The following is a 21,438-nucleotide window of genomic DNA, read 5'->3' as shown; positions in this document are numbered from 1 at the left end:
GGAAAACCGGCATAGACTCCAGTGTCTATCTAAGCCCACTTTTTTAATAATTAGAATGAAAAAACAAATACCACCTATTATTTTATAGGTGTGTGGTCTACCCCTTCACACCATGTGTGGTATGACAGATCTGCAAATGAAAGAAAATGATAATAGAAAAAAAAAAAAGGACACAGATCAAATTTGTTTTCTTCATATGTATGAAAAGTCAAAACATTTCAAATTTTTTGATAGAAGCCATTGAGTCAGGAATGAAAAGTAAATAGGGTATTCTACCTGCAACGAATTCCCCTAGCAACGAATATTGTCAGCTCAGGAACCTGAGTGCCTGGATTAAAATCCTGCTCACCCACCCACTAGCTGAGTGATCCTTCACCTAGAAATTGAGGGATAATAATACTGCCCACCTCAGCAAATTGTTAAAGAATTAAATAAGTTAGTATACATAAGGCACTTAGAAAGCCTAAGTGAGGACTACGTAAGTGTCGTCTGTGAGCAGCTGGCACTCACGATCTTGTTATAATCCACTGTTCACATGTGTCATCCACAGCAGTTTGGGCAAAATAATGAAAGCTAAGCAAAGTAAGCAGACAATGTTTGCCTTTCTTTTTTAACTCTCGTTTGCTTTTTTTTTTTTTTTTTTTTTTGGTAAACTTTCTTCCACCCTGCCGTCCCAGCTTCTGCCAAGAGAGTTAACATGAACTTCTGAACATATTAACCCTTCCAAGGATATTTGCATCTTAAAAGAAGTCTGAGCAGAAAAATCAATCCTTTCTCCAAGAAGATATGAAATGATAGAATTTCATGTACTTTGAGAGAAGTACTTTTCCAGTCTGACTCTTGTTAAATTTGACCCAATCACATCTAAATAAATAGGCTCTTCTTTTTGTTGGATATACTGATATCCAAAGAAAACAGAGGAAGCAGTTTCTTCCAAAGATGAGAGGCATTTTCATTAACCACAAAATGTTTATTTTTCTCTTGTGTCTTCTTAATGGTTTCAATGCAAAAAAATAAACTTTTCAGGCTAACGCAGTCTTAAGTCATAGTCAATGCAATCTGCTTTGCTAAAGGAAAACTGAAAATGTCTCTTAATAATCTGTGCATTGAGTTCTAGGAACTCACCTATCATTTATTTTTTATTATTTTTTATTTTATTTATTTATTTTAGAAAGAGAGAGAGAGGGACAGAGAGAGAGAGAGGAGAGAGATAGAGAGAGAAGGTGGGGAGGAGTGGAAGCATCAACTCCCCTATGTGCCTTGACCAGGCAAGCCCAGGGTTTCGAACGGGCGACCTCAGCATTTCCAGGTCGATGCTTTATCCACTGCGCCACCACAGGTCAGGCTCACCTATCATTTTTTTTAAAAATAACGGTCATTGTTGATCTTCTTTATACAACTTAAATCTTTAATCCCACCATGTTTCAATCCACTTCCTGACCTTACATGAACAAAAGCACTTCCCTCCTGTGTTACCAGAAAACTAACAAACAAAAAACCAAATGCCATCAAGAGAGTGCACCCTGGAGTATGCAAGAACACAGGCATTTTCTATCTAACATTTTCAGAGTCAGAGAATATTTTGCCTCCTCATCCCTATATCTTCTTTATTCTGCCCTCCACTGAGGCCTAACATCCCTTCTGCAACAACTGATTCTATTCTCCACTGACTCTTCTCCCCTGGTCGTCAACCACACAACCAAGGCTCTTCTGGTTTGGAACCAGTGCTCCCTTCCATTACTGTCCCGTTTCTCTTCTTTAAATGCACCAGCTGCCTCTTCCCTCCTCCTCTTCTCTGTATTGAGCCTCTGAGATGTCTCTTTTTGCCACAATTCTTATGAGACTGTATACTGAAATGCCACCAATGACCTAATAAAAAATGAAACAGCCTTTTTTTTAGTTTCTATCATGCCTGACCTCTGGAAATGTCAGACAGTGATGACCAATTCCTCCCGAAAGTTAGGTTGGCCATTGTCTCTGAAAACATTATTATCCTGATCTTTCCTTTGTTTCACTTATTCTGTCTTCTCTGTCTCTCCTGATCCATCTTCTTCCTTCTACTTCAAAACTCTCGCCAGTCTGGCCTCAGAACTTCTCAGCGAGATTACCCACCGTTCTACATCTTCACCCCACAGAGTTTCTGATTCCATCATTCTAACCCATCCCTAGAACGTAGGTGGGACTTCCTGCCTTCTACTTTGCACTTCTTGCTATCCACCAGGCCAGGCTGTGTCCATACCATGTCACCCCCTCTTTCAAGACCAATCAGTTAAGGAATGACCTAACCTATCTTTAATTCCTTTCTTGACCTTTCTTGAATAGACTCTCTCCGCTAATAACATAGTGCTAATTATTCTGTACTGTAAAATTGGCAATGTTATGTTGCTTTCTTGATTAAATTCTGTATTATCATGGTTTTATTTTTCATCTCAGTTTCCTCAATAATTTAATATAGCATATTATATTAAATGTTCAGGAAAACCTCCTCAGATACTTTGCAGAGAATAAATATATAAATAACTAACTCACTAAAAGCAGATATAATATAGATCAGTGATTCTTACCTCGCTCAGAAGACATTTTTGATTGTCAGTAGTGATGTTGGGGGTGGCAAGGAAGTGCTACTGACATCTAGTGGGTAGATACCAGAAATGCTTCTAAATATCATATAATGTACAGGACAGCACCCTCCCCACCCAATTATAAAGAATTATTCATTCCTAAATATCAATAATGCTGAAGCTTAGAAACCTTGATTGTATGTCAATTCTTTATTAAGTTGGAATGATGGAAACATCATATCTACAAACAACAATGAGAAAATAACAAATACTTGTTGTCTATTTTCTTCTAAATATTTATGGCTTCTTATTACTTTGACAAAAAAAGGCAAAGACGTTAATGATGTCTCAATACCTAATCAGCTGTACACTCCCCTGAGAGAGGTGAACTTAGTAACCCATAACCCATATATAAATATAATGTGACTGTTGGAAAATTTGGAAGAAAAACACATCAAAAGACAATTCACTGACTGTATTCAGGTCTTTTCATTGATCTCTATCTAGACTAACTCTTCGAGTGCTCTCAACCATTGATAAATACCACCGATACCTTGAAGCCTCCCGAATTTCTTTTTCAAGTCCAACATTCTCTCCTGAGCTCCAAATGGTTACATCTGACTACCGAACATTTCCATGCATGTCTCATATCAGGGAAAATTTAATATGTCTCTATTAACTCAGCTGCTTCACACTGTCCTGGGAATCTGGCCTCCATGCCATGCCTCAGGGATCCAGCCTTCCTCAGGCTTGGGGCTCTGCCATGTTAGCCTGAGGCTTCCTCTTCATTCTTCATACTAGGGGAACACAGAGACCAAAAAATCGTGGAGAGGCTTCTCACTGCCTCAGCCTGGAAATGACATGTCTAAATGGAGGGGGGAGGAGCGTAGTAATTGGGACAGCAGCAAAAAAGTATATGAAACAGAACTGGTGAAAACACAGGAATGTCTCTGCCACCTTGTCTGAAGCCAACCTCCTTATCCCCACTCTCCACCTGTTCCTTCTAAGTCATTCCAGCTCAGCAAGAGCCAATCTCATCCTTCCCACTGCTCAGGACAAAGACTTTGAAGCCATCTGTGACTCCTGGTTTAATCCACATCCAAATCCACTGAATGGCCCTACATTCAAAACATATCCTCACCACCTCCACAGCTACCTTGTCCTTTGTACATCTGGATATTTACAGTAGCCCGGTTTCTACTCCTGACATCATACCGACAATTTTCAACATTGCAGATAGGGTGATCTTTTCAAACTTAAGTTACACCATGTCATCCCAAAGCTCCTCCAACTACTTCCCATGCCAGTTAGAGAAAAGCTCAAGCTCTTATGGCGCCTAAAATCCCCGACACAAGGTGGACTCCTCCATCTCCACATCCTCAGCACATCCATATCTCCACCTTGTTGTCTCCACCACCGCCACAAACACTGTCCTCCTTCCTATTCCCTGAACATACCAGGCATGCTGCCACCTCAGTTTGTACAGTTGCTGTTCCTTCTAAACCAAAATCCACTCGCCCCCATATTCACACAACTTGCTCTTTCATCTCCTTCCAGTCTTCGCACGATGCCATCTTCTCAGTGTGATCCCCCTGATCACTTTCCAAAAATCGTCGCTTTCCCTACCCACCCAGCATGGCTCAGAACTTCTTATCCTCCTCCCTGCTTGAACGTTTCTCCTTGCCCTTATTACTATCAGCACACTGTATTGACTTACTGCCTGTCTCCTCCACGAAAATATAAGCTCCATGGGAATGATAATTGTATCCATTTTGTCTACCAAGTATTTCCAACACCTAAAACGATACTTCAAGTACATATGTAACCACAAATATTCACTGAATAAATTAGTTGCCACTGTCCAAATTGCATTTTAAAATAACTTTAGAACTTGGCATAACATCCTACAATCATATATTTAAGTAAAATTTGGGGAAGGACAGGAATTGTATTATATTTATCTCTTAATCCTTAGTTTAGCAGAGCTCCTGACAAAAGAGTGAGGAATCGTTAAATATTTGTTGAACTGAATTTGTTGAATTATCACTCATCTTGCCTATATTCTGCTATCTTATGACTGCCTGTTCAAAATATTTACTAATGAAGATTGTGTAGCTGATTTGTATTCATGGGGAAGTAACTTCTATTTCTCACTAAGATCTACGATATTCAAAACCTTTGCTTTTTGTTCAAATAAGTTGAGATCAAGTTGAGTTTTAATGAATACTTTTAAAAGACAAAATGTACTGAAGGGTCTGAAAACCGTTTAAGCTGACCGAAGCAGATAAAATACTTTGTTCAGCAGTGTGGAATCCGGAATAAGACGACATGAGCTCACGTCCCTTTCTCGCTATCACAGCTTCGAATAAAATCTCTAAGCTCAGCTTCAGGGGGTTGTTCTTTGGACTGAGGTCATGCCAGAGCACATCCACACGGCTGCTTAAGGTTCCTTGCGTTAAGTCACATAAACCACTTAGCATGGTGCCTACCGATGAACAAAATTGTAAGTACAGTGCTCACAAAAATTAGGGGATACTTTATTGCTGCATATTTGTTTTGAAATATCCCCTAATTTTTGTGAGCAGTATATTATATGTTATATAATAACACATTGGTGACCATTAAGTTAAATGAGGTAAAATGAGTGTTAGTCTTTTTGTCAGTGAATATTTACCATTTGCTGTATACTTTGTAGCAAAAGTTATATTACTTTCGTTTTTTCTTTTTCTCGAGATTATAAGGTAGGTTGGGGGACTGGGTGAAAAATGTGAAGAGATTGAGAAGTACTTGTTAGCTCCAACACAGTCATGGAAATATAAAGTACAGTATAGAAAGTATAAAGTACAGCATAGGAAATATAGTCACTAATGTTGTAGTACCTACATATAGGGCCAGGAGATTACTGGGAGTATCCGGGGAAACACTTTGTAAAGTATAGGATTATCTAATTACTATGCTGTATACCTGAAACTAATATAAAATAATATTGACTATAAACTGTAATTTAAAAAACTACAAATATATAAATAATGAAAAGTGAATTATAATATATCCATTAGAATGGATTCAAAAAGGATTATAAAAGCATAAAATAAAATTTCTGTCCTCAACAGTGGTTTTCATTTTAATATATAAGGGAGAATTATTGGACAATTAATATACCATATGTGAGTTGTAAATTCAGATAAAGACTTTAGCTTTTATTTTCATCTGTACTATTCAAACAAAGTGCTCTGAGCTGCTGGCATAGCCCAGGATCAGCAGGTATGAGGCTCTGTACCATTCCTCCTTACCAAGTCCATGCAGACCAAGTCCACGGCAGACCGAGCCCACAGCAGGTCTACTCCATGGCAGACCCAGCCCACAGCAGGTCTACTCCATGGCAGACCCAGTCCACAGCAGGTCTACTCCATGGCAGACCCAGTCCACGTCAGGTCTACTCCATGGCAGACCCAGTCCACGTCAGGTCTACTCCATGGCAGACCGAGCCCACAGCAGGTCTACTCCACGGCAGACCGAGCCCATAGCAGGTCTACTCCATGGCAGACCGAGCCCATAGCAGGTCTACTCCATGGCAGACCCAGCCCACAGCAGGTCTACTCCATGGCAGACCCAGCCCACGGCAGGTCTACTCCATGGCAGACCCAGCCCACAGCAGGTCTACTCCATGGCAGACCCAGCCCACAGCAGGTCTACTCCATGGCAGACCCAGTACACGGCAGACCGAGCCCACAGCAGGTCTACTCCATGGCAGACCCAGTCCACGTCAGGTCTACTCCATGGCAGACCCAGTCCACGTCAGGTCTACTCCATGGCAGACCCAGCCCACAGCAGGTCTACTCCATGGCAGACCCAGTCCACGTCAGGTCTACTCCATGGCAGACCCAGCCCACAGCAGGTCTACTCCATGGCAGACCCAGTACACGGCAGACCGAGCCCACAGCAGGTCTACTCCATGGCAGACCGAGCCCACAGCAGGTCTACTCCACGGCAGACCGAGCCCACAGCAGGTCTACTCCATGGCAGACCGAGCCCACAGCAGGTCTACTCCACGGCAGACCGAGCCCACAGCAGGTCTACTCCATGGCAGACCCAGCCCACAGCAGGTCTACTCCATGGCAGACCCAGTCCACGGCAGACCGAGCCCACGGCAGACACAGTCCATGGCAGACCTAGCCTGTGGCAGATCCAGCACATGGCAGACCCAACCCACAGCAGACCCAGCCCATGGCAGACCCACCCTATGGCAGATCCAGCCCACCGCAGACCTAGCTCATGGCAGATCCAGCCCAAGGCGGACCTAGACACCGGCAGACCCAGTCCACAGCAGACCACACTACATGTATAATGTTACTTTTCCAATGAGCTAGAAGGCAGCTTTAGGTTCCGACTCAACAGAGGCAGCTGCTACATCTGATTACAGCTGACAGAAGAGAAGCCTAATATTTACATTCTACATATCAGAAAATGGTACGCAATCACAATCCATATTCTGTTCAATATGGGTTCTCTCTCTCTATATGTGTGTGTGTGTGTGTGTGTGTGTTCCAAAATTTGTGAATGTTTTAATAAATTAAATAACAAAATGAGAAAATCATAGAATATAATAATTCACAAGATCCTCTTATGAATGCTATAAACTCATGGAAAATATAAAAATTCAGAGCTAAAAAATTGTTTGAAATGAAAGGATAAATCTTAATGACTAATGAAAATTAAAATATATTTAAGATTACTTTGTAATTTTATGGAATAGGTACTCTATTATATAATTGCTAAGTAAGATTGTAATTGGCCATTGGGAGTTACAGTTCTAAAATAATTTAGCTTTAAGCAGAATTCCATTGAACTCTGAAGTATGCTGTCTATTTGGACGCTGTAAAGAATACATCTTGTAAACATGACTCTTTTGACTAGTTTAAATGCCAAGTTCTTCCAAACAGAGTTGTCGCTCAAAACAAACAAACTCCTGATTTTGATTAGATCTGAATAAAATACCTCTAAAAATAAAAATAGGCATGCTGCTCAAAATTATTTAGAGAACCTAAGAAAAAGGCAATAGTAGAATAGTACCGTTAGGTACAATTTGATAATGACTGAAACTAATCAAAACAATTATTTTCTGGCATAGTGTAGGAACAATGACAGAAATGGCTGATTCTGAAGCTCTACATCTGGATGATAAATTGGATGGTATACTCAATTCCATACAACAGCTAGAGATCTGTCTAAATGGCTCAGACAGCAGTGCAGGTGATCAGGGTGGGGTAGTGGCTATAATCAAAGACGATACTATGGAATCTCTCTATTTGTACTACATATAGTATTATGCATAGTACAGAATAATCTAAAGTCATTTGGAATTCTAAAGGAGGAAAACAGAATCAGAAATTAATTTATTAAACTAACTATAATTTTAATACACATTATTGCTATTAGGTTTTAGGCAAGAAAAAATACTATTACTATCTATAAATACATATGACTTTCTAAGTGTACTGCTGAAATATGTAATATATAACATGGATCCAATAGATATGAATTAATTTAGACTTCACTAACTAATGTATGTCATCAATAATATGATTTGACTGATTTAGTAACAAAATTTACATATGTAGAAATATTCAGGCTCTTACTATTTAATAATAAGGAAAGTAATCCTATTATAAGCGACAACTTACTCATTTTACCTCAGTTACTTAGTCGCTAATGTTTTTTTGTATAACATATAGTACTTAAAAGTAACAAAATATATTCTTTTTTTCAAACCTTCCAGTTTAATGATAAACTTAGGCCAGACTCTCACTCTCACTTAGGTATGAATAAATCAGACCTGAAAAAAAATATTGGCAATATTCAACATCACAAAAATACAACTTTAGAATATCTTGTTGTGTAAGAATTTTTTATAAAAGCTACAAAAACAAGAAATATTACTCAGCCTTTATTTGAATACAGGGAATATAACATATTTCATGGTATCAAAGGAACTTCAGAGTATGAATATAGTAGATACTGCTATGTATAATCTAGATTCATATTTATTTCTATTAATAGAGCAATATTTAGTTAAAAACTGTAGAAAGATATAATTGGATATAACTAAAACTGCTTCTAAGTAATTATGAAGTCCTAATACAGAATTTCAGGCCAACATAAATGTTAAATTTTACTTTAATTGCTTACCTCTTAAAATTCCCTAAGTCCTTTAATCCAAACTACGAAATAAGATACAGCCATGCTGTAAAATACAATGTTTAAGGACCAAAATTTGTTTTGATCACATGCTGTTAAACTAATATTACATGTTTATGCAATTTTTAAAAAAATATAAGTGAAACATAAATTCATAATTTAGTAATCCATTCCGACAATAACATTTTAGCTTTCTAAAACTTGTCAGGCTATTCATTAACATGCTTTACTAATAGCATATAAAAGCTTTTAAAGAGAACATTATCAGCAAGAACTGTGCTAAAGAGGATACAAGATGAACACGACCCACTACTACTCTCAAGCAGTTTATGATTTAGTATAGAGACAAATAAACAGGCAGACTTCAGTTCTGTGGGGTAAGTCCTAAGAAAGAGGTAAATGCCCGAAGTTATGGAAGCACATTGCAGAAGCCTCCGACCCAGCACGGCTAACAGCCTGGGGAAGGAGAAACAGTAGGAAAGGCTTGTTCGGAAGGAATGAAACCTAGATTTTTTTCTTCTTTTCCAAGTGAGAGGAAGGGATATAGGGAGACAGACTTCCACATGTACCCTAACCAGGATCCTGGATCTACCTGGCACCTCGTCTGGGGCTGGTGCTCTGCCCATCTGGAGCCATGCTTGCAACAGAGCTATTTTTTAGTGCCTGAGGCAAGTGATTCATGGAGCCATCCTCAGCGGCCGGAACTGATGTGTTTGTTCAATCAAGCCATGACTGCAGGAGGGAAAGAGAGAAAGGGAGGAGGAGGGATGGAGAAACCGATCACTTCTCCCGTGTGCCCTGATTGGGAATCGAATCTGGGACATCTACACACCAGGCCAGCACTCTAACACTGTGCCAACTGGCCAGGGCCATGAAATCTGTATTGAGTCTTCAAGAGTTAGGAGTTATCTTGGTGGAGAAGAAGCCACATGAGAAGAGGCTATAGCATTAGTCAAGTCATAAGAACCTCAGAGAACCTGCAAGATTCAGGGAACCAAAAGAAGCCAGAAATAAAACTGATGAGTTACAGGTGGGAAGTGATGTCTGTGTACCCTGATACACACTTGGGACCATCTCTTGAGGGCAACAAAGGGCCTGAGAAGGAAATTAAGCAGAACCATGATGTGATCAGGTATGTATTCTAGAAAGACCACTCTAGAACTAACAAAGCAGAAAAAGACAGGCAAGAGGTCAAATAAAGATCCAAAATAAGGACCTGAAGCACAGACAATGGCTCTGAGAGATATTAAAAATTAAGAATGGGCAGGATTTGAAATGGGGATGAAGGAGAAAAGGATGCCTACCGGTTTTCTGATTTAACCCACTCTGGCTGATGACGCTCTCCATTGAGACGGTAAGCAGTGCAATAGAGCGAGGACAAAACACTGACAGGAGAGCTGGTGAGTTCAGTTTTCACCTATTGAGCTTGTGGACCTGTGTGCCTCCAGGAAGGGATGTCACCAGAGTGTAGCTGGATATGCAAGAATAAATGCATACTTCTTAAAGACCACCTGAATTTGTCGGGATATATGTAATAGCAGCTAACATTTAATGAGTATTACTCTAAGCAAGGCATGTGCTGCATTTTTCAAATAACTTCTTTTTAATTACCCTCCCCACTCTACAGATGAGGAAGAGTTTAAGTAATTTCTAAAAGGTTATCAAGTGTTGAAGTGTGAGGGGTGTCTGGCTTCAGCATTCAATTCCTTAAGTTCTATACTGTGGTGTAGCACGCACAATCCATTACAGGTTTTAGGGCCAGGTAAAAGCGGGCTCAATTCTAATCTCTGCTACTTAATTGTTGTTTGATCTGGCTATTCTCTAAGCCACCATGCTCTTTTCTGTAAAATGGTGAACATACCATTACATCACAAGGACATAGGAAGTGTTGGAGAGAATGCATGGAAAATGCTAAATGGAGTATGCATGTGCAATGAATGGCACTGACTGTCAGGCCTATGCCTAGAGAAAGAATTCTTCTTTAAGTAAAATAGCTGTGATCTCAGTAAATTCCCTTTCATCTTATTATGCACTTTTTAAAAATTCCACCCTATGTGTCTGCATCTTTTTTTTTATTGATTTTAGAGAGGAGAGGGAGAGACAGAGGGAGAGAGAGAGAGAGGAGAGACAGAGAGAGAGAAAGGGGGAGGAGCTGGAAGCATCAACTCCCATATGTGCCTTGACCAGGCAAGCCCAGGGTTTCGAACCGGCGACCTCAGCATTTCCAGGTCGACGCTTTATCCACTGCGCCACCACAGGTCAGGTCTGGCGGCTGTTCTGCATCTTGATAAATGTGATGTCTCTTTTTAAAAAAAGTTTTGAAGCATTCATTTACTCTACAAGATTTAAAGTCATTAAAAGATTTCATTCAAATAGAAACCATTTCAATGTAAAGGGGGCCCATTCTGACTTTTTTGACATTTCTATGGTGATGAATGTCAAAATAAGAAAACTCAAAAGCATGTTAATGTTATGAAGAGAGCTTTGGACTTGGAGTCAGAAGACCTGTGTGAAGTCTCAACTCTGACACTTACCAGCCATGCCAACATGGGCAAGTCATTTAAGAGTGCCAAGTATCCCTTTGCACATACACAAGATCAAAAGATTGGTCTATATGGTCTTCTATGTCTAAGGATGTTGAAGAAGGAGAAAGAATTTACAGTGCTTATAAAATCAAAGCCATTAATCCATTAACACTGACACAAACTTCAAGCTTCCTGTGGTTTAAACCAGAAACACCCCTTCTTGATGGCCTAACAAACCACTGCACAGAGCAGCATCTTCTCATCTGACTAACCAGACACTAACCCTCACGTGAGGACCCCGTGTGGAAAAGGGGAAAGACAGACAGGGAAGAGCACCCTTTTCTTCTCTCAAGATTTTTTCTATTCTCACCACAAATTCAGCAGCTGGTTCAAACTAAGAGGCCAGAACGTCCCCCTACATTTCTGGTTCTCAAACCTGGCTTCACCTTAGTAACACCAGAAACTTTAACAAAAATAAATAAATACTGAGCTCCACAGCTCTAAAATATCACTAAGAAGAAACTTTATATTTGATCTACAAGTGTTGGGTTTCATTTTGCAAAAGGTGGTATGAAGCACCCTGGGTAATAAGCTCACTCTAATGTTGAACATAAAAACATATTATCTTTAACCTCCACTGCATTAAAAACAAAAATTTGTTCTTAAGTATACACACACCCTAGGATCAACTGGATCAAACATCCCAGACTCCACCTGTTTAAGCTTTGATAGTCCCATGTCCTGGGAACCTCCTGGGTCTAACAACACACACACACACTCAGAAACTTTTAAATAACCCTCCGTGTGTTAGAACAAACTACAAATCAACAGTAGCCCTCTCATGCAACATCACTATTAAGAGGATATCATCCTTTACTCAGATATATCCACGGTTACGCTTACAGAGCTCTGACACCACAGGGATCTAGAAACATCATCATGCTATCATGCATTTTTCTAGAATCCACACTGTGAACATTTAAGTTCAATGACCAGCACTAAAAAAAAAAACTTTGAAACCCCAGACTCTCATTTGTCTACTTTTCTAAAAATGTCAGGCTACTTTTGAAGAATAACATCTCTATTATTTGACAGATACTTTTATAGTTTTATAATTTTTCTTATATTCGATTCTGTGTAAAGATAAAAAATCATATAATATATAATAAACTTAAATAACAGTCATGTGTGTAGGTAAAGACTCAATTGTCATTTCTTTTAAACAAAATAGTAGAAAAAGGCCCTGGCCAGTTGGCTCAGTGGTAGAGTGTCGGCCTGGCATGCAGAAGTCCCGGGTTTGATTCCCGGCCAGGGCACATAGGAGAAGCGCCCATTTGCTTCTCCACCCCTCCCCCTCTCCTTCCTCTCTGTCTCTCTCTTCCCCTCCCGCAGCCAAGGCTCCACTGGAGCAAAGATGGCCCGGGCGCTGGGGATGGCTCCTTGGCCTCTGCCCCAGGCGCTAGAGTGGCTCTGGTTGCAACAGACCGACGCCCCGGAGGGGCAGAGCATCGCCCCCTGGTGGGCAGAGCATCGCCCCTGGTGGGCGTGCCGGGTGGGTCCTGGTCGGCGCATGCGGGAGTCTATCTCTCCCCGTTTCCAGCTTCATAAAAAGAAAAAAATAGTAGAAAAATATTAAATTAACTTGAAATGACATATATATATATATATACCAGAACACATATACCTCTGTATTTTATTTATTTATTATTTATTTATTTATTTATTTATTTTTTGACAAAGACACAGAGAGAGTCAGAGAGAGGATTAGACAGACAGGATGGCAGAGAGATGAGAACTGAGAAGCATCAATTTTTTTGTGGCACTTTAGTTGTTCATTGATTGCTTTCTCATATGTGCCTTTTTTTAATTTTATTTATTTATTTTTTACAGAGACAGAGAGTGAGTCAGAGAGAGGGAAAGACAGGGACAGACAGGAACGGAGAGAGATGGGAAGCATCAATCATTAGTTTTTCATTGCGTGTTGCAACACCTTAGTTGTTCATTGATTGCTTTCTCATATGTGCCTTGACCGCGGGCCTTCAGCAGACCAAGTAACCCCTTGCTGGCACCAGTGACCTTGGGTCCAAGCTGGTGGGCTTTTGCTCAAACCAGATGAGCCCGCGTTCAAGCTGGCGACCTCGGGGTCTCGAACCTGGGTCCTCTGCATCCCAGTCTGATGCTCTATCCACTGCACCACCACCAGGTCAGGCTCATATGTGCTTTGACTGGGGGGCTACAGCAGACCAAGTAACCCCTTGCTCAAGCCAGTGACCTTGGGTTCAAGCTGGTGAGCTTTGCTCAAACCAGATGAGCCCACGCTCAATCTGGCGACCTCGAGGTTTCGAACTTGGGTCATTGGCGTCCCAGTCCGACACTCTATCCACTGCGTCACCACCTGGTCTACCTCTGTATTTTAAAACTGAACTCATCAAAGAAATCTTTTCTAGAACCACATTGTTAAACACAAACACACTGCCTTTTGTTGCCTGATAGAAACATTAGACTCTAACATCAAATCATGATCACATAAGCTAATAAAAAATAGCATCAGTCAGCACTACCCATACTTGGTAGATACACATGTCTCCGTACTTGTGATATCATTAGTTGTCTATGAACAGAAAAGCTTGGGCCAACATTGGTAGTAATGTGAGAGTATGAGGGAAGACCTCCTAGTGAATCCAGGTCAACACAGTAAGGAACTAGTCTCAGGGAGATAGTGCTAATGAGTTAGCAGGAAAGGCCATATAAATCTTTTCCCTTTGAGAAATCAGAGTGTTAGAATGATTGTCACCAGTCTTGTGCATTCTTCACTCTGCAAAGAGCTCAGCAAAATAAGGAAAGCCCTCGAGGACTGTGGCTGCCATCCTTGACATGAGCAATAGGCACGCTAGCAAAGTACTTTCTCTTTTCAACAGCAGATGCATTACTGAAGCACATTTGGAATAAAACTAATAAAAGAGGTGTATAAAATTGTTTATACTGAGTAAAACACTTAGCATGATTTCAATTCCCTGGTCTTTCTCCCAGTGGCTTTACAAGTAGACAACCGTGGGAGATCACAGTCACAACCAGGAACACCATAAATTTCCAAAGGCCTGTGTTGTGGTCTTAAAGGAGAATTTCAAAATCAACTAAAAAAATGTGTTTTAAAAAACTTGCTTCTTACAATCTATTCCTTACAGTATGATTCTGAGTAGTCATGCCACACATATTTCAGCAAACGTGAAACAAATGAAGACTTACTGATTGTTCATTTAAATCCTGGGAGTCTTCCATGTGGTTTCCTCACTTCTCCTGCCACTCCTGAGTAGAAGCGGCTTCCTTCAGTTAAAAACGGGCTGTCTGAAACAAAAAGAGGGAAACAAAGGAGGAAAATGAAAACGGTACCTTTTTCATTTATTTGTAAAATTATCAAAACACACTATGGTTTTCATGATAGTAGGTAGGTATTCTGAATTATTTTTAAGAACAAAAATAATTAATATTGTCCTCATAAATGACAGAAATGATGATCTTGAAAATCATTTCATGGTTAAATTGAGATATGTAAATAGCTACTTAGGAATCCTACAGATAGACAAAAACACCTGACAACAAGTTTGGAGATAGTCTGAATAAACACTTACTACATTATTTTGCTGAGAGAGGTATGTCACTGAACAATCAGTGGATTAAATATTAAGTCTGCATTAACCATTCACTTTATAAAGTACATAAAATTAAGAAAATACAATGTACATTGTATTTATTTATTTATTTATTTTTTGTGACAGAGACAGAAAGTGGGACAGATAGGGACAGATGGAAGAGAGAGATGGGAAGCATCAATTCTTCATTGCAGCACCTTAGTTGTTCATTGAATGCTTTCTCACATGTGCCTTGACCAGGGGGCTACAGCAGCCCAAGTGACACCTTGCTCAAGCTAGTGACCCTGGGCTCAAGCTGGTGAGCCTTGCTCAAACCAGATGAGCTTGAGCTCAAGCCAGCAACCTCGGGGTTTTGAACCTGGGTCCTCGGCATCCCAATCCGACACTCTATCCACTGCACCACCGCCTGATCAGGCAATACAATGTGCATTTTAATTTGACAGCTTTTTATTACAGGAAAGTTTGAATTAACAGATATCATTATTTAGTTCCAAAGAACATAATGTTATGAAATACATTGCCAACATTAAAAAGAGAATAAAAACAAGACTATTACAACAAAGTTATCACAAATATAAAGGTTTGGATGATGTAGGCTTACAGTTGTTTGTAAGGAAAAAACAGTAATAACTAATAATATAAGAATAAATTCTGTATTGTGTAGTCACAACTGTAAATCTACTTTTGCCCTAACCCTGTGTTTGGGAAGGACAACTGGTCAATTAACTATGGTAAGAAAATCAGTTTACTATTCAAAAAAAGTTAATCTTTATAGTATAAAGTTTATACATTACATCAACATTTTCTGCAGCAAATTAAAGTTTAAAAAAACCTCTAAAAAATAGGCATATATATTTTTAAGTTCTCAGAGAGAAGGATTTTATAATAGAAGCAACGGAATAGAAAACAAAAAAGCCCCACCACCCCCTTGAATATACACATGCACAAACACAAAAAAAATCAAAATTGAAAGTTACATGAAAATACACACACACACACACACACACACCAGGTAACTAGGACCACTCCAGCTCAGGCTCACCTTGGATACAGTGCACACCACACAGAAAGTGCAGACCACTAGTCCAACTGACAGAAACTGCTGAGACCCCACGCCTGCCTGACTCTCCAGCCCGTCCTCCATCCCTTCTGATGGAGTTGTGGCTGATCATCTTTAAAGCCATTTTCTTCTCACTTCCTGGATAACAAATTAGCTAAGTGCTCTATTGAAGCAGAGAATTTGATGTTCCTTTTCATTCTAACAGATAAACAAGTAAGATGGATGGTAAAAGCACCACCAGCTTGCACAGGGAAGGGAGAACAGACTCAGCTACATAAACATGACACAAAAACTTTGCATTTCTGAATAAAGAAAAACAGCCCCCAAACTAAAAGGGCAGAAAAGATTGTGGAAAATATGTTCAGTCAATATTATAGATGTAATGCTGAGAACAAAGAAATTGGTAAGGAGAAGTTTAAGAGCCTATTAAATAATTAAGCAAGGGTATGAAAACACAAAGCATGAAAAAAATGTAAACAATAAATAAATATATATACACACACACACACACACGAAAAAGTCTCACAGTTGCCAAAATATGCAAACTTAAGCAATAAATATGCATTTTGGATTATTGTATACATACTCAATAACCAAAACATTTTAAATGTAATACCCATTGTCAGAAAGGATATAGTAAAGAAAATGGTGTTTTCATTCAATTGAAATTCATGTACATTAGCGTTAGATAGTTAAAATTTGGTTCCTATTTTTTTTCACTTAATACACAACAATTTTTATTTTTCCCCGTTTCTAATAATGACTCTTTTGGTCATTCAGTATTATATTAAGTTGGTGGACCACAGTTTGTTTAACTGATCCATTGCAAAGACAAGGCTGTTGCTAGTTTTTATTATCATGAATAAAACTGTAGTGAATATCTTGTGACTTATTTTGGGGCAAGTTTACTTCTTAGGACAATTACTGTGGATAAGAGTTTAAACATGTTTATAGCATTTACAATGTAGTGACAGATTGCATTCTCAAAGTATTAGGGAACTAGACATTACCACTAGCAAGATATTGCTTAAAAGGCAAATTGAAAAATAAAAATATAATTAATAATAATAATTTTGGTTTCCCGTACTTTGATTATTGCTGATTTCAATGTTGTCTGTGCAATAAATAAAATTTTATTTTTTCACTATAATACAAGGAGGCATGCAGCAAATAAAACCAAATGTTGATAAACTGATTTTACAAGATCAGTTAAAACCATAATTATTACAACAAAGATGACCTAATAAAATATTTAAAATAAAATTACTACTGATGCCACTGTAACCAACTGTTTACTTACAACATAGCCTATTGATTTTGTTTCCTAGGACTGCTTTGAAAGAAATACACTGGGTGGCTCATAACACTAGAACTATATTCTCTCACAGTTCTCAAGACAAGTCCTAATTTAAAATGTGGGCAGGACCATGCTTCCTCTGAAGGCCCTAGAAAAGAATCCTTCTTTGTTTCTTCTACTAGTGTCTAGTGTTGGCTGGCAATCCTTGCATTCCTTGGCTTGTGGTTGCATCACTCCAATCCCTGCCTCAATTGCTGTATGGTATTCTCCCTGTCCACCTCTTCATACGGCCTTCTTCTGTGTGTCAGTGTCTCAAGTGTCCAAAGTCCTCTCTTCCAATATGTAAACCAGCCATTGGTTCAGGCTCACCCTAATCCGGTAAGATCTCCTCTTTACTTGATTATATCTGCAAAGACCCTATTTCAAAATAAGGTCACAATCACTGATGAGAGTGTAAAAACTGGAACATATCATTTGAGGGACACAATTCAAAGCACAACACATATTATTACCACACTTAAATCATTTCAAGATGGGATCATAGAATTACCAGAAAGGATACATAAGAATTAAAATAAGGATATTGATAATTAGGAAAGAAGTCATCATTTTTTAGAAGGACCACCAGGGCACTGGTGATAACTCAAATGAAATAAAAATGAAGAGTTCTGGAAGATACTGGAGCATATGAGAATTAGGCAAAAACTAGCCTCTTCTGGTTAAGCACCAGTTCAGAATCTATTTAATGTTCTACCTGGGGAGCTATTTGTATCAATGTACCATGTTACAACATAATACTCTCTTTTATATTTCCTTAAAATTGAGATTAATTGTTACTTAGTTTAACATTTTTATGGTAACATGAATTTTTTTCTTTGCCAAACACACTGAGGTACTAAAATATTATGAGCCCAGTGATTTCATATTATTGAACCAAGTAAAACTACCTAGGCTAATTGCAGACACAGTATTATTTTACCTCATAATTTAGCAATGGTTGTTATGCTAAATCCTTTAACATTTAGTTTTCACAAATATATGAGAAAAAGATGAGAACACTCTTAGAATCAAGTAAGAGAAGTATTACCTCATAATAAGGATATAAAATTAAGGAATAATAGTAACCTCACGCTGTTTTATGGGGCAATAATCTAGTTCCCAGCGTGATTTCAGGGTCGTTCCTCCAGAAAAGGTGAGTTTAAAACAGGAATAACAGCAACCTCACCCATTCCATGAGAGATTACTTCTTCTGCAGTTAGGTTTCCAATATATAGAAAACAGTTCAAAACCTTGCCTTTAACTCTACTCTAGAAATGAACTGTAAACTTCTGTCTCTTAGAAAATGAGAAATAAAAATTGATAATTTTTCTAATTTAACTACATAATGACATCTATATATCAGAAGAGCAGTAATCAGAAATGGAATGAGATACTCAGGCTTGGTCCAGGTGGTAGAGATAGCAAGGGACCCTGTGCCTTAGAGAAAAAGCAGTTTGTAGAGTTTGTGTAATGTAGCTTAATTCTCTATCTTCCTAATCAAACCTTCAATAAAAAGCTTGCCCAGGCGTGCTTTATTCTGGCTGAATAAAGGTGAACGAGAAGGGGGAGACTCTGTGCACTAGGGCTGGTGGGGGACAGGGACAGAAGCTGCACCTGCAATACTCTACCTCTCTCTGGATTGGGTAGATGAATGGCACAGCCTTCCACTGGTCATTAACACTAGACCTGTGGCCTTTGTCACTGACTCCTTGCCCACTCCTCTCTGCATTCGATAAATGAACAAGTTGTATCTATACCTCATAGGGATTGCTCAGATCTCTCCCTCCTTCTCTCCTCGCTGCTCCTGGAGTAGTGCAAGCCATCACTGCCCACTCCTGGACTGCAGTGTCAGCCTCCCGAGGATCACCTTTCCTCCAACCCTGCTCCCTGGACCTCATTTTTCAATCAGGCCTGAGTGATAGTTTAAAAATAAAGATTGGTTGTATTCTCTCAACAGTTCAGAGCTTTAGCCCATCCTTAGGATAAACTGAAAATTCTTTTTTTTTTCCTTAAGTGAGAGGAGGGGAGATAGAGAGACAGACTCCTGCATGTACCCCAACCAGAAATCCATGGGGGTCTGGGGCTGATGCTCTACCCATTTAGAGTCATGCTCTCAAATGAGCAATTTTTAGTGCGTGAGGCAGAGGCTCCAAGGAGTCATTATCAGCACCCAGGCCAATGTGCTCAAACCAATCAAGCTATGGCTGCAGGAGGGGAAGAGAACGGGGCAGGAGAAGCAGATGGTGGTCCTTCTTGTGTGCCGTGACCGAGAATCAAACCCTGAACATGCACACTCCGAGCCAACGCTCTACCTCTTGACCCAACCGACCAGGACCTAAGCTGGAAATTCTTAACCAGTCCTACTTGCAGCTGTGGTAGAGCCTGTCAGGAGTTTTGCTCCCTGGAGCACTGTCTAAAGTGAGAGTTCTAAGGGAGAGCTCCACCTTCCTTCTCCCCTAGCCTCTGCCACCCTGTCCTTGCCGTTCCCCACCATTCACCACCACCGGAGAGCCTCAGCCAAAGCCTGGGAACAGCACCAGAGTTCCAGGAGGGTCCAGGCATGGCAGAGGCTCTCTTACAGCCCACGTTCCAGATGTCTAGTATCCCTTCAGGGAATGATGTAAAAACTGTGGGTTGCCCAAACTTCGGTTCCAGCCCCTACGTAGACCCTGGGACGGAAGGGGAGGCGAATGGCTCGCCCTATCCATCACCTGTAGCACAGCCCTCTTTCAGATGTCTAGTATCCCTTCAGGGAATGATGTAAAAACTGTGGGTTGCCCAAACTTCGGTTCCAGCCCCTATGTAGACCCTGGGACGGAAGGGGAGGCACATGGCTGGCCCTATCCATCACCTCTGGCACAGCCCTCTTTCAGCCTAGGTGGGGACTCTGAGGAATCGACATACACATGCAGAATTTTCTAAGCCAGAGGAGAGTGACCTTCCATTATACTCTATAATTCAGAGCAGCTAATCTATTGTTTACCTTTAAGGTTTACAAACTGCAAGTAAAATTTCAGAAACATAGTGTGTATAAAATTAAGGTTTGCCTATATGCGGCTAGGTTACATACCTATAATATACATCTACGACACTGATCCATATTCAGTGTGTAACCCATGAGATGCCCCAGATCATTTCCATTTACAACAAGCTACTTCTAATGCCTCATCAAAATCCCTTCCTGATGCTCAGGATAAGAGCCTGGGAGAGTGTCGGGCTAGTCCTCCTCCAGGGGCAAAATGCCTAGGATATAAAACACGTGGAAGTAGCTGGTGTGCTGGGAGAGACAAAAGGGAGCTGACCCAGAAAGAAGAGCAAAAGTGAGGATGGCAAGAACGTCCTGGCAGAATTTAAGGATGTGGATCTGGTTACTCCTGCAGTCTCGCTGTTCCTGTGCTCTTCCTGCTGCTTGGTTGTTCAGTTCCTCCTTGGCTTCCGTGAGCTACACTCAGAGTCTTCAGTTAATTCTCTCCTTTATTAAGCATATTGCCTAATATAAAACTGTCACTGTATAGGAAGTCTAACAACTTCGATTCTCATTCCATTATTGAGAAATTATATCTGGGACCAGCTGTCAAGAAGGGCATTGCTTTCCTGTCCTGTTCACCCAGTTATCTACACCACCCTCCAAATTTCATTAATGGGTCTGCGAAGCTGGGTCAGCCACTGGCTGGTTCCAACGGCCCAGGCAGCACGCCAGAGAGAGAAGCCAGAGGCACAAAGAACACCTAGCTCCGATTCTACGGCCAACTGTTCAGAGAGGCGGACGTGCGCATTCTTCGCCCACGCACGTGACTCTCTTCCCTGCTTGTACAAAAGGAAAATTGCAAAGGTGTCCAAGAAACAGATCTGGGTGAACAGTAATGAGTATTTTACCTGATTTCAATTCCCTTAAATGAAGCCAAGCTACAAACTAGATGCTGAACTATTTTTAACTATTTATAAAGATATAGTAGCATGGACTTGCACAAAATGGTCCATTTAGTACAAAATGTTTAAAAATAATGGCGTTAATTTCTCATGCTAAAAAAAAAAATTACAAGCTCAATTTTATGATAATCATTTTGGTTATTAGTGATAGCTTCACGGGATAGCAACAAACGTCCTG

The 21,438-nt window shown here is 40.0% G+C and overlaps 1 protein-coding gene across 10 annotated transcripts in view; it reads right to left on the bottom strand.

The window, feature by feature from the left end:
• EYA4 (EYA transcriptional coactivator and phosphatase 4) overlaps nucleotides 1-21,438 on the bottom strand; it is a 292,335-nt gene that overhangs the window by 245,635 nt on the left and 25,262 nt on the right. For 9 of the 10 annotated variants that reach the window (XM_066248201.1, XM_066248198.1, XM_066248200.1 and 6 more), the window contains exon 2: nucleotides 14,531-14,629. In XM_066248201.1, the coding sequence (XP_066104298.1) occupies nucleotides 14,531-14,563 (33 nt within the window). In that variant the 5' untranslated portion in view covers nucleotides 14,564-14,629. The remainder of the gene's footprint in view (nucleotides 1-14,530; nucleotides 14,630-21,438) is intronic. The other variant, XM_066248199.1, reaches the window with a different exon arrangement.

This window comes from Saccopteryx bilineata, chromosome 12 (genome assembly GCF_036850765.1).
Source record: "Saccopteryx bilineata isolate mSacBil1 chromosome 12, mSacBil1_pri_phased_curated, whole genome shotgun sequence".
NCBI lineage: Eukaryota > Metazoa > Chordata > Mammalia > Chiroptera > Emballonuridae > Saccopteryx > Saccopteryx bilineata.
Note: the sequence above shows the minus strand (reverse complement) of the source record. Positions and strands in the feature narration are given on the sequence as shown.